This window comes from Strix aluco, chromosome 4 (assembly GCF_031877795.1).
Source record: "Strix aluco isolate bStrAlu1 chromosome 4, bStrAlu1.hap1, whole genome shotgun sequence".
Lineage (NCBI taxonomy): Eukaryota > Metazoa > Chordata > Aves > Strigiformes > Strigidae > Strix > Strix aluco.
The window spans coordinates 94,683,035-94,695,825 of NC_133934.1; the positions used below are offsets into that span (position 1 = coordinate 94,683,035).

The 12,791-nt window shown below is 41.1% G+C and overlaps 1 protein-coding gene across 5 annotated transcripts in view; it reads right to left on the minus strand.

Annotated features, from left to right (window-relative positions):
• Positions 1-8,469, minus strand: part of RAD51B (RAD51 paralog B) — a 408,277-nt gene extending 399,808 nt beyond the window's left edge. For 4 of the 5 annotated variants that reach the window (XR_012623272.1, XM_074824406.1, XM_074824405.1 and 1 more), the window contains exons 1-4: positions 8,374-8,456; positions 6,579-6,672; positions 5,622-5,735; positions 3,446-3,562 (exon numbers count right to left, since the gene is read on the minus strand). Coding sequence is in view for 4 of the 5 variants with exons in the window: in XM_074824406.1 (XP_074680507.1) it covers positions 3,446-3,562; positions 5,622-5,735; positions 6,579-6,662 (315 nt within the window). In the remaining variant the exon portion in view is untranslated. Of the gene's footprint in view, positions 1-3,445; positions 3,563-5,621; positions 5,736-6,578; positions 6,673-8,373 lie in introns of all 5 variants that reach the window. The other variant, XM_074824407.1, reaches the window with a different exon arrangement.
• Positions 8,470-12,791: the final 4,322 nt, after the last annotated feature.

Genomic DNA, 12,791 nt, shown 5'->3' on the forward strand with positions numbered 1-12,791 from the left:
AAAAATCTCCAGAACCAGGCTTTGAATGAGAAGCTGTTTCTGCATAGTTAATTGTTCTCTGCCTTTATGTTTGCTGAGAAACCCCCAATACGTGCCCTAAATTGCTCTCCATATTTAGTACCTAAAAGGCAAATAAAAACCAAAACACTTTTTTTTTTTTCCAAACAACTCTGATCTCTTAAATTAGTCATCTAATTTCTGGAGTCCACCTAGTTCTCTCTATAATATTTCTGATTAAATAGTTATTATGCAGCAGTATTGGTTGCACCCTCATGCCAGAGGGACAAGACCAAGCTACCCGTGGAAGGACGTAGTGCTCGCAGCTCTGGTCTCATCCACTAGATGTCTTGTACAGACTTCAACATCTCAAGTCACTCAGCGAGATCACCTACTGAAGATAACTGCATTAGGCAGGTTTCTCTAATTTTTAACCAAAATATGTTAGAATACAAAAAACTTAACATTCAAAAGTTTTTTTCAGAAGAAAACTTAAAGTGCAACACCCTTCCTCGCACAGTGCTTTTCATTTACAATCAGATGAAAGTTCAGCCTATCTCTGAATATCTTCATTTCCCCCAACTACCTTTACATATATTGATAGACACAGAGTATGACCATTCTTAAAATAGAGTTTAGCAACAGTTTCAGAGATTTTCTCGTATCTGAAGAAATAAATGTTTTAAGGAAACACTGGAAAACAAAATTAAGAATTTAGTATTGTGACAATCAACTAAGCTCAGAAGTATTACAAAATACATAGCTCTGGAAAATTAAGCATTTGTATTTACTTCCTGAAGAGCATTATTTTATACCATCTCTGAAAAAGATATTTGACATCCATGTTTTGAGATCAACGGCTTGCAGAACTTACTTTCAAATTAAAAAAAAAAAAAACACAACAAAGAAAAAAAACTTTAGAAGTCAAAGGTTAGCTAAACTCCAGTAGAACTCCCAACATATCAACCACTGCTTTTCCCGGATCTCCCTCTGGAGCAATGTCAAGAACATGGCACTCAGCAAGCTCCAGAGCCATTCTACTGGGCCTTTAGGCAAGAACATATCAGATAGACTGCACTGATAGATGAATGATAGCTACAATTAGGATTAAGAAAAAAGACAAATATTCATGATCTTTTTATCAGCAGCCTTGTAAATTAATTGTGTGGCTCTTCCAACCCAAAAGGATCATATCCACTTATTTTTTTAATTAGGAAAAAAATATTCCAGGATCCTTTAATGCAAACTTTTACATGGCCATCTTTTACTCAAAACTGCCAAGCCACAGGAAGGCAGGCAAAACAGACAGGGTTATCTGGGTTGACCTATAGAAGGATGACATCCTTGATTTGGGCACCACTCACGAGCCAGCCACAGGCTCAAGGACAAGTCGGCATATCACAGGAAAGATACATCTCTATTCTACTCCCTTCTCCTACCTGTACAGCAGTGGCTCTACATTTCAGCTAAAGAAGCACAATTCAGAAGTTTAAGCAGCATAAGCATGTGAACAGCCATTCTCTGCCTCCACTGAGGAAAAGGTAGCGGACCAGACAGAAATCCCGGAAAGACAGATCCTAGCCACAAGTGAGCATCATTTCTTTTCAAACACAGGCTGTGCTATTCCATCAGCTGACTGCATGAACAATAATCCAAAAGAAAAGGAGTCAAAACTACACCTAGTGTGGCCACTGCTTTTCTGAAAAATATTTTTAGGAACCAAAAACTCATCTCCTGCTGAAGGCACTATCCTCAACAGCAGCACAGTTACAATCTCAGGACCCTGAATGTCCCACCGCTACTTATAAGAACAGCTCTTTCTTCTTCAATGAAAAAGAATTGAGCAAGTCTTTTCTCCCAGAATTTAAAGACTTGCAGTATTCATCTTAAGATTAAGTTCTTCCGACCAGATTTTCTTATCGTAAATTGGTAACAAAGCTAGGCCTAAATAACGAAAAAAAATATTAATTCTGACAGATTACACTAAGTTTGTGGATGCGTTCTTAAACATTTTTATGAAGGCCTGAATGGTGTATATTCCTATATATCATGTACAGAAAGAAATACTCCGAAGCTTTAAAAAGTAATATCCCCTCATTACGTGAGAGTCTACTAGAGCAGAACTGTTATCGTCTAAACTCAGTGTTGCTTAAACACTAATATGTTTTAAGTCACTACTGGATTTCATAAGTTATTTCTGAGATCAAAAATCAATCTAGTTGGATTGTAGGGTGTGGAAAAAATGTATTTTCCTCATAGTAAGATTTTCATAACTTCTCTCTTCTACTTGTCCACTGTGGCAATTTGCCAAAGTAAACAAAGAAAAGCACTTAGTAAGGACTGTTAAAGTGTTCAAGGAAAAAAAATGGTTTCAACCTGTCTAAATTCAGAGCATGAGGCACACAATATATATTTTTCCACTTAATTTCAAGCACACAGCCAAGTTCAGAACTTTAAGAAGGCCAGTATGGCCACAATGCATAAAGCCAATGTCCCTCTAGCTCTGGATTCTATCTCTACCAAGGGCCTACAACAGATGGCTAGGGGAATAACATAAGAACAGGGCACACATATATTGATACACCCTCCAACATATATGTTTTTCCATCTCCAACTGTACCTCAGCAAATTCCTAAGCCAGAGATTGCATCTTTGTATTTTTATAATACTCAATGAATCCCATAAGCATCTACACAAATCCTCTTTCCAGAGTATTGAAACTATGGAAGGTATTATTCACCTTCTGCAAGGCAATAGAGAAATCCAGGTACTAGAAGATGAAGTGCTTCCTTGTTCTTGAAAGAAAATTCTAAGCAACAAAGTAGCACTGCATCCAAAGTCCAGAAAGTGATATAGACAGATATGCAATTCGTAGTGTTGCAATGCATGCGCATATAATACAGGCCTTAATTACAACCTTTTTAAAAATAATGCATTACATATTTATTGCATAAATTAGTTATATATAAAAGCTCTATAAAGACATTCTCATGCTTATATGTTTCACACTTTTTATGAAGGTACAATAAGCAATTAGGAAAAAACTAATGACTTAGAGTGAGTCAGTATTAAAAGGACAGACTCCTGATTTCCCACCTTGTGCTCTAACCACAAAACTACACTGCAACTTTCCCACTGTAAAATCCATCCAACAATTCTCCCAGATTTCCTGGGAAAATTTTCACTTTTTTAAAGGAATATAGGGTCACCAATTTTTTTAATTCCTTCATTTTCTTACTTACCTGACATGTTGGAGGAAAAAAAAAAAAACAACATACAAAAAAAAGTGCAGCCTCTACCAATTTTAAAAAAAAAAAAATCACTTCTCATGCAAAATTTTTCTGTATTTTACGTTTAAAACACCTGACACAAGACAGTCCAACCTGCCTGTGAGTTTTGACTTCTAGGTGTGATATGCAACTGCAGAAAAATACATTAAACAAGTTACCTCTGTGAGGGATCCACAAGGCACTCCACCATGCAAGACTTTATCCAAACTATGCAGTGTGGTAGATAAGAAGGCTGAAGAGGGATTGACAGACTTCCTCAGTTTCATTTCATAAGCCTACAATAGGAAGGAAAAAAAAGCAAAAGAAAACACAAAAATCAGAAAATGCTTTTTTTTTTCGTTTAATGAAATAGCAAACTTCTTGCATTTGCTTTCATCAACCTGGAATGACTTAACACTTGGTAATGAGCAAACTATTCCTATCTTCAGCTATAGTCCTCTCTTAGGGTGCTTCCTTGCATTTATATACTATTTATAGCTCATAGAGTAAATTTAAGTTTGTTGTATCTCCCTCACCACAACATAAAATAATAAGCCTTTAATAACAATGTGTCAAAGGTTTTCTCTGCTCCTATTCAACAAGGCTTGCTTTCAACTTGTGAAACTCCAACTTTTAAGTAAGTAAACACTAGTGTATGATTAGTGACCAGTGCAGAACCCTCACATGAAACCAAGAACCCAGTGATTTCTGTATTTAACCCACAAAATTAGGGTTGAACCAGACTGTATAATAATTCAGTTGTTAAATCAGGAGTCCAGGTGAATGAAAAATTACCACATCCTTACCCAACTTTTTCCAATGTAACTCATGTTAGTTTCTAAATATTTGCTTTTAACTTCCCATTTCAGGGACGTATTTTTTAATTTGTCTTCCAGCCACTGGATCTTGTTCAGCTTTTTGTTCAGCTAGAGTCTAGAGACTTCTAATATAATTAACTTTTTCTACTCAGCATATAATGTGATCAAGTCACCCCTTAACTAACTTCCTCTCTGATGAGTTCAGTAGGCTTCACTCTGTACTTCATACTGCGAGGCAAGTTTTCCATTTTACTCTATATCTTGGCATACTCTCAAGTTTTGTTGCCAGTGCTTCCAATGTTTTATCTGGACAGTATTTTCCCCTTATTTATAACTCCTATTATCTAATTCATTTATTTATTTACTCAAAGATATTGTCAAACCTTCTTGCTTTCAGTCATGATGCTACATCAGTCACTCTGAGCTGAAGTCCATCTGAAATCCCGTGTTTGCAAAGATTCAATCCACATCATTTAAAAATAACATTCTCTGTTTCTGGAAGTACAGCTCTGTATTATATGCACTTACATAGCTGGTCATCTATCAGCTGGCTCTGTAGAACAGTCCTTGACAACCACTGTCTGACAAACCTCAATATCTATCAAGCTTCTCAGCAAAGAAATTTGATTGAATAGTGATGTGGGGATGACAGGCAAAAGAAAATGCTAGAACTCTATGTAAAACTTCCACCTGTCTTCAATTTATTATTAACAGTTACTGATGGAAAACTAGTAATTAGCTAGCTTTTAATCCATTCAGTAGAAGTCATACTAATTGTGCATATCACTAACTTTAATGCATTATACTTGTGAATTTAAAGTTTCATAGAGTTACTGCTGCAATTACTACGCCAACTACACATAATAAACTTTGACATGGCTTTTTTTTTTTCTTTCAGGAAAAAAAGCAGGCTGCATTGACACAGGTCAGAACTGTCCACATCCTCTCTGTTTGAAAAAGACATAATTTTTGACACTTTTTCACCTGAATTCAAAAAAGAAAACAAAATCCAGCCACTGCATTGCAACTAACATCTGTTTTCTTCTTGCACTCTCCCCAGTTAGGCTACCTGTAGTCTAAACCACACTACAGTTCATTGTCATGGATGGAAAAAATCCTCAAGAAGTTATTCTCAGGATCACTTCACTTCTTGGCACCAATTTTATGTCTAAAATCAATTTATACTGAAATTCTTATTCTTTGCTTGTATTAAACAATGCTTTTTTTTTTTTTAGTTGCAGGGTCCAAACTGGAAGCAACTTTTATATGCTGGATTGCAAGAGAGAGTCCCATATTTTCCTACTGCAGTCAGAACAGATTCTGCAAGCCTGAACAATCTCTTGAGGCTATAATGCTTAATAAAAGTCACTGCGTCAAACTGAAGTGCCTCAGAGATCTAAATTTAAAAATAAAAGTATTATTTCACTGTGCAATCAAACTGAGACGTCACAAACCTCCCAGGTAAAAAGATGAGTGACACTGTTAAGCATTTTCCCAGACACTGTATCAAAACCAGAATCAAGACAAGCATACTTACTGTCTGCATTTTGGGAGCACAAGCTCGGCTGACTTTACAAAGAAGCTTCTGCACATCATAGTAGCTCTGTCCTGTCACTTTCATTAGCTCCAAGAGCGAAAGACATAAAAAGTCCTGAAAGATGATAGAACAGTTCAGAGCGCGCAACCTAGAAATCAAGATGGGACTAAACTGATGCAATTTATACAAAACTAGTATACATTCCACAGGTTTACCAACTGTGCCATGTTATGTACTATTATGCTATACTTCTCCTACCTTTCTCCAAGACCAGTATATTAAAAGAAATTGTACTTATATTTTAAAGGATATGTGAGCTCAAAGGACCAAACATTCAAGAACTGTGCAATGGAACTGCAACAAACACCTTTTTGCCCACAAAAGTCTCACATCTACCTGAAAAACATTAAAAATATATCATGTCTTCTAGAGTGCAGTCCTAATGCTAGATCCTACATTTATGATGCATACTACTGAAACATATAGGGCCTCTTGACTCTCTTTAGGTGAGCATTCGCAAGAACAACTTCAGAACGTACTGCTGAATCAACCCATAACTGACAGTGTAACATCACAGCACATTCACATGCTAGATTATGTAGTATACATGTGTTTCTCTGAAGTGTTCACAAATGGATGTCTTACTCCATACAAGTAGTAGCTACACACCCCGGCTAAAACAAAGCATATTCAGGTTCTTCAGAAGTGAAGTTAGTACAAACATACAAGTTTAAATGTTTTAGTTAGGCATCTATTGTTTTAAAGCTACATTTTAACAATGTAGCAGGCCAGAGAGTCTGAAATGCCCCCTACTTCATAGAAAGCTCTCTGTAAATTAAACCACAAAAAAGCAAACAGCACATGCATTAAAACACAACACCCACACACGCAAAAAAAACCCCACAACACACCAACCCCAAAAAACTACCCCCCACAAACATAAAATAACCCTTTCACCTGACACGTAGTTATCTGATACCGACTCAGCCTTTCACACAGCTCTTCAGACAACCTCGCTCTTCTTAGTTTCTTAGCAGCCATGCTCTCCAAGCTACAGCGCAAACAAAAAGAAAATTTTGAAAGATGCTTGGAATATGACTATGCAGACAATTATACTCACTCCTTGCTAAAGAACAGGAAAATGTGCACACATGCGCATGCACATATATATAAAATTTAATGTTGTAGACTTCCCATATAAGTCTATGCAACATTAAATTATATTACCACTCTGAAAGCAGTTATGTTAAATTATATTTCATATTTTACATGTATGAGATCATGTCAGTTAAGAACAGTCAGCCATGTTTATAGGACAGATATTTCTGGGACATAAGAAAGCTGGAAATTACTCAGTGGTGAACCAAACAAGAACTCCTCATGCTATACTGCACTGGAATGAAATAAGGTTATCTCTGGATGCCTAAACACAAATAGTAATCACAGTAAGTATTTAGCCCCAAACACTATACTGCTAGAACACAATGCTCAGTTCTGGTGACCCAGGATTCGTGACAGATGTTGAAAGAACAGGAAGGACCCGGAAAGGACACAACAGAAAGACTGCAGGGCTGGAAACATACTTTAGCATGTGAGACTCAAGATGGTCCAGCTAGTCAAACCCATCTCAGAACGTTCTGGGTAACAATTTATGGAACAAACAATAAAGAGTTCTTTAATTTAGCCACTGTGTGACAGAAACCAGAGGCCAAAGCTAAGCAGATGAGGATGGGAACTACAATGTAAATATTAATTTATTCTAGAAGTGAACGAAAATACCATTTTTGTGAACAGAAATACCAAGGCAGCAACTGTGGTATATTCAGTCACTCGAGCAAATTGTATTTATTGAGATTCCTGCATAAAGACTGACTATTTCAGATAAGCCTTAAGACTATTTTACACAGCAGGTAACATTACACTGCCACTACAAACCCTTCTCCCATTCTTAGCCCTCAGCTATTTGCATTTGCCCCTTTTTTTGTTATTCCATTCTACTGAACAAAGCTCCACAGGATGGTATTCAGCTCAGTACAACCTAAAGCACAGATGTTTTCCTAACCTGTATGTCTGCTTGAGCACATCGCTGTTTCCACACATATTATTTAGGCAGTATTTGTGTTATTTATTTAGTCAGAAGTTTAGGCAAAATAAAAAGGCTTTTAAATAATGAGAAATAGCTGAACTTTTGCAGATGCACAGGCCTCCAGAACTTCACAAGATGGAAGCCTTATTGCCCCCTCGACAATTCTCCTTAGACAGGAGGAAACCCGAACGTTCGAAGTTTCGGGAGTGCTCTCCGAGTTACCAGCTGCATTAGTATCCATCTATCACACAGACTACACACCCGTGAGGGGGAAAAACACATCTATCGGCACGGACTCACACCGGGTGACACGGGTGCTGCCGGAGAGCCTGACATTATCACTTCATCTGCGACGAGAAAATGAACCTACGACGCCATCGCCTGAAGGCGAGGAGCGGCTGCGCTGCGGCCGCACCGGGCTCACCCTCCCGCCGCCCAACCCAGGCGACTCAGGCGCCCGCCCGACCCCATCGGTCGGGGAACCCGCGGCTGCGCCCGCCGCCGGAACCCTGGCCTGGCCCCGGCCCCGCTTCGCCGCCGGCAGCAGCGTCGCAGGCACCCGAAACCTCGCTCCCGCCGCAAACCAGCCTCGTCCCCGCGGCTCCGGGGTCTCCCGCCGGGCCCAGCCCGCCCCGCCCACCCGGGGAGAAGAGAGCCCCCGCGCACCTGAGAACTTTTTTCAAAGGCTCCCCGCGGCGGGCGCGAGGAGGCGGGGCCGCCGGGCAAGGCCCGCGCGCGCGATTGGCCGCGCTCTCACCAATCCCCCCGCGCCCGTGAGAGCCGGGGGCGCGCAGGGCATGCCGGGAGCGGTGCTTCCCGCGGGCGGGAAGGCGGGAGCGCGCGCCGCCCTGTGGCTTGGGATGGCCGCGGCAGCAGCTGTACTCGGCCCTTGGGCTGCGGCCCGGTGAGGGCTCTGCGGCCGCCGCCGCCACCGGCCGGGGTAGCGCCCCTCCTGCACCCGCTCCCGCGGAAGGGACGCAGCTCTGGGGGGAAGGAGGGGCTGAGGGGGTGTTGGGGGTTTATCCCCACTCGTGAACGTGAGCGCCTCCCCAGAGGCGGGAGCCGCCGGGCCAGGCTGTTGAGGTGGAGTAGTAAGTGTGCTCCAGGCACGGAAACCATGCGGGCACCCGTGGGGGTTGCCTCTCACAGTGCGCCTATGCTTTTCCCTGGAAATGCGTACTGTCCTCTGCACATAAAGCATCTACAAAACTTGAAAGCTTCAGCATGAAGAGGGCTATGCATACATTCATTTGTTAGTAAAGAATAGTGGAATGCTGATTCTTGTCTTCAAATTGAAGGCTTACAAATGTCTGGTCTGCTGCCAGCTCTGGGAGAAATGCCTTCTGACTGAAGAAGCTACTGCCCTGTAATATGAGTGCAACAGGGAGAATCAGTCCTCAAATGTAACTGACATGACTTTACTAATGTCTGTAGAATGAGTTTTCCAACTCATTCTAGCTTATACTAGAAAGTACTGAAGTTAGTATTGTATATATGTTGTTTGCATAATCTTTGCAGTTCTAGAAATTAACCTAACTGGGAAAAAAACAGGCCAATATTACCTGGGACTGAAGCCGTGCATTGAGAACTGCATGACTGGGGTTTTGTCTGCACTGAAAAAGAAATGCTACAGTGAAGCTGTGAAATACAGAACACTTCAGCCACTTTTCCAAACTAGCAAACAGGAGAAACCAGGAAGCTGACTATCATGATGTGCCCAACAACCGTAGTATCAAAAAGGGTCAGTGGAATTAGTGTTTCATTCATACTCTGAAGGGACCTTATGTGCCCAAAGAAGTCCAGAGGATTTAAGAAGCTGGACAGGGAGTAAGCTGCCCACACAAAAGCAACTCAGAGCTTTAGTGAAGAGGTAGCTGAACAGGGAGGGAATAGTTGAAATGGAGGAAGAGCTCCTCCTAGTGTAGTTGGCCTTTGAAAGTTGACTTGAAAAACCTAAGTCACGATTCACAAAAGCTGTCTAAAGGAAGGGAAAGGCTGTCTGTTGCTGCAGTTTAGTTTCAGTGGAAACAGGAGGGCATGACCATAGTGTAACTGTCATGGACTGCTATTTCCTGCTTGGTACAGGGGGTAGCAGGAGCCCTACTTTCCCACCAGAGGTGCAGGAAAAAGTAACATTGCCTTGATGACTTTTTTCCCTCCCACAAATGCAGCAGGGCTTCCTTCCCCTTCACTTCCAGGTCAACACGCCTCCTCCCCATCTTCTAAAAAAACAGAATGCCTGTATTAAACCAGAGAACTGTTTTGGGATGTTGAGCGAGGCAAGCAAATCTTACCAGCCAGGTAGGTTAGAAGATTTGTGAGCAAAACCAATATACCCTAGTGCCTCTCCTGCAAGTTCTTTGCATCTCATTTCTCAGTAGAGTCATGACTGTTCCACTCTCTACTTCTCAGATAGGCAGATACACCCTTCAACCTAGTGGCAAATAATCATCCATCATCTTCTCAGTGTAACTCGTGAAAGTTAATATTATATATCCAGAGGATAATCAGAGAAGTGTTCCCATATGCCTTGTCACCATCAACATTCTCGAGCAGCAACACAGCAGGCAGCTCCACAGCTTCCATATGTTTGACTAGAAGAGTAGTCACTAGGGAATCAGGGCACTCTGCAAACAGCTCTGCTCTGTGACCTCGGTCAAGGCCCTTAATGATAGGGTATCTGTTTTCCTTCTGGTTTGGTTTTACCTATTTAGACTGTAAACAGAGTAAGTAGTGCCAGCTCAATAGACTTATGTGTCGGGCATGATACAGCAGAGAGCTGCTCTAGTCTAAGCCTTTAGCTGCCCCTGGAACTCAGAATGGATTAATAAAGAGATAATTACAAGAACTGAGCTTCACCACATTAATTTAAGAAGATCCTTTAAACTGGCAACACTGGAGGAAGACTTACAGAAAGGCAAAGTATAACAGCAACAACAAACCAAGTCTCATAGAAGCTGAGTGTTCTGAGATCAAACACATCAATTACAATGAAAAAGGGAATGGTTATTAGCTTGCTAATGGGCAAACCAAAAGGGACAGAGTCTGATTTGAAGGGCACTGAATTAAATGCTTATCAGTTCTTAACCAAATACTCAGCAGTTAAGTAATTCTGCAAGGCTCCAGAATTGAAAAGATAATGGCAAAATTTTTCCATTCTGGAACAGAAACCACAGAAAAGTTTCTTCCTCAAACCCAAGACAGCCTTTTGTGTGCATCTTCAGATAATAGTTTTGCATTCTGGAACATTTCAGATCATTCACTTAATTACTAACACAGCATCAGCTCACTGATACTGACTACAGTCCTCAGCTTTATTACTATTTTCCAACTATCAATTCTTGTCTTAAAATTAGCAGTGTTCCCCTACCCTGTGAAAGGAAAGTGTCTCCCCAAAAGAGTTGACTCTATAAGAACACAGCAACAATTCTAACTCACAAGGGTAATCCAGATACTCAGAGCATTTCCCCACCTTATGCTTGCTGACTAGTGTCTAATTAGTCTAATATATTCTTATTCCTTGATGCCTACCACATTCTTTAAAGAAAAGCCACCCATGTGCTCATGAGACTGGAAAGCGATTATAGACCAGCCCATGCTTTCCTGGGGTTAAGGTCCCAAGAGGTTGCTCAATAACAATACACAAAGGAACCTCCAATGAAGTATTCTCTCCCTTGCTGTCTCCCCAAAGGAGATGGAGATTTACTTCCAACCCTTTGAGGATCCCCCATCTCAAAAAAGGGAATTTAAAGGATCTCACAAGGAGGCCTGTACCCTGGTTAAAAATGCTTTATTTTTCATGCCATCCATACCAGCACAGCTTTAGCAAAGCTACTTCACTTGAGACTTTCCCAGCTGCATCTGCTCCAGGGATGGGGTAGAGAGAAAGGAAACCATCCTTCTGTTGTTTCTACAAGCTGCTCAGCACAACCTCGCTGTTATCATTGGCTATAATAAACAGATCAAGAACAACAGACCTGTGAAAAGCCCATCTTCTCATTCTGACTGATTCTCCCCCTCTCCTAGTCCTCTGAACAGTGTATGGACCAGATAAAGGCTTCTCCCCAGGCAATTAACCTTTTTCCTTCTGCTCAGGAGGGATTAAACCCAATTATAAAGAGTCCTCCTCAGGTATTAGTGAGGACCTGTCTGACCACACACATTTACACCCAGGAAAAAGAAGCTTTTTTCTCAGGATAGGCAGAAGGCCTGTTTTCCACCTCTTCACATGTGCCACTATGGATTCAGAATTATCCATCACCCCCAAAACCATTTCAGAAATATTCAGCAGCAATGCAGAGTTTTTGAAAGAGAGCATCTGTACCTCCTACCCTTTCTACAGAACAGCAGACTAGCCACCTTCGCTGCTATTGCAAGCAGAAGGACAGACCCACCTGCACATTACAGCTTTGAAAAATTCAGCTGCATTTGCTTTCTGCCCAAACTACAGCAAACAAAATGAGAGACCTCAGGGATTATTCCACTTTTAGCCCGTACTCATCTAAGCAGATTGCCCTCCAAGATCAGCTTCATACTTCATTTAGCTTTTTCTGTTTAAAGGGACAGCAGGAGTCATTCAAGTCTTTGGGCTTTTCACATTTACCTGTTAAGTTTCTGTTAGATGAGAACGGCATGAACTGGTAGAGCAGGAGCATAATAATCAGTGTGGCGTTGTTGTTACCAGAGCAGATCTTTACCTGTACATGCTAAACTCAATTTACCCTACATAAACCAAATCTGGCCTCCTCCTGCCTTTCGCCTGTGCCCTACCAGCACGCCTTTTTTACTGCCTTGTCTTGAATTTCTGTTTACTGAGGTGCTGGGGTTGTCCCAGTAGTGATGTCTGCAATCACCAGGCCTTGCCACTCTCACCACAAAATTTTCTGCAGCTTTCCCTGGGATGCTGAGATAGATCAAGAAATGGCAAATATCACAGCAGTAGGCTTTTAGGAGCGTTGCGCAAAGCAGATAATATCTAAGGTAACCCTTAGGTCCCCACTGCAGCTTTTTGTTGCTAAAGCATGTAAAAGCTGTAACATATCCTATTACTCAGAGAAACTTGAGCTATATTTAGACTTTTGTCC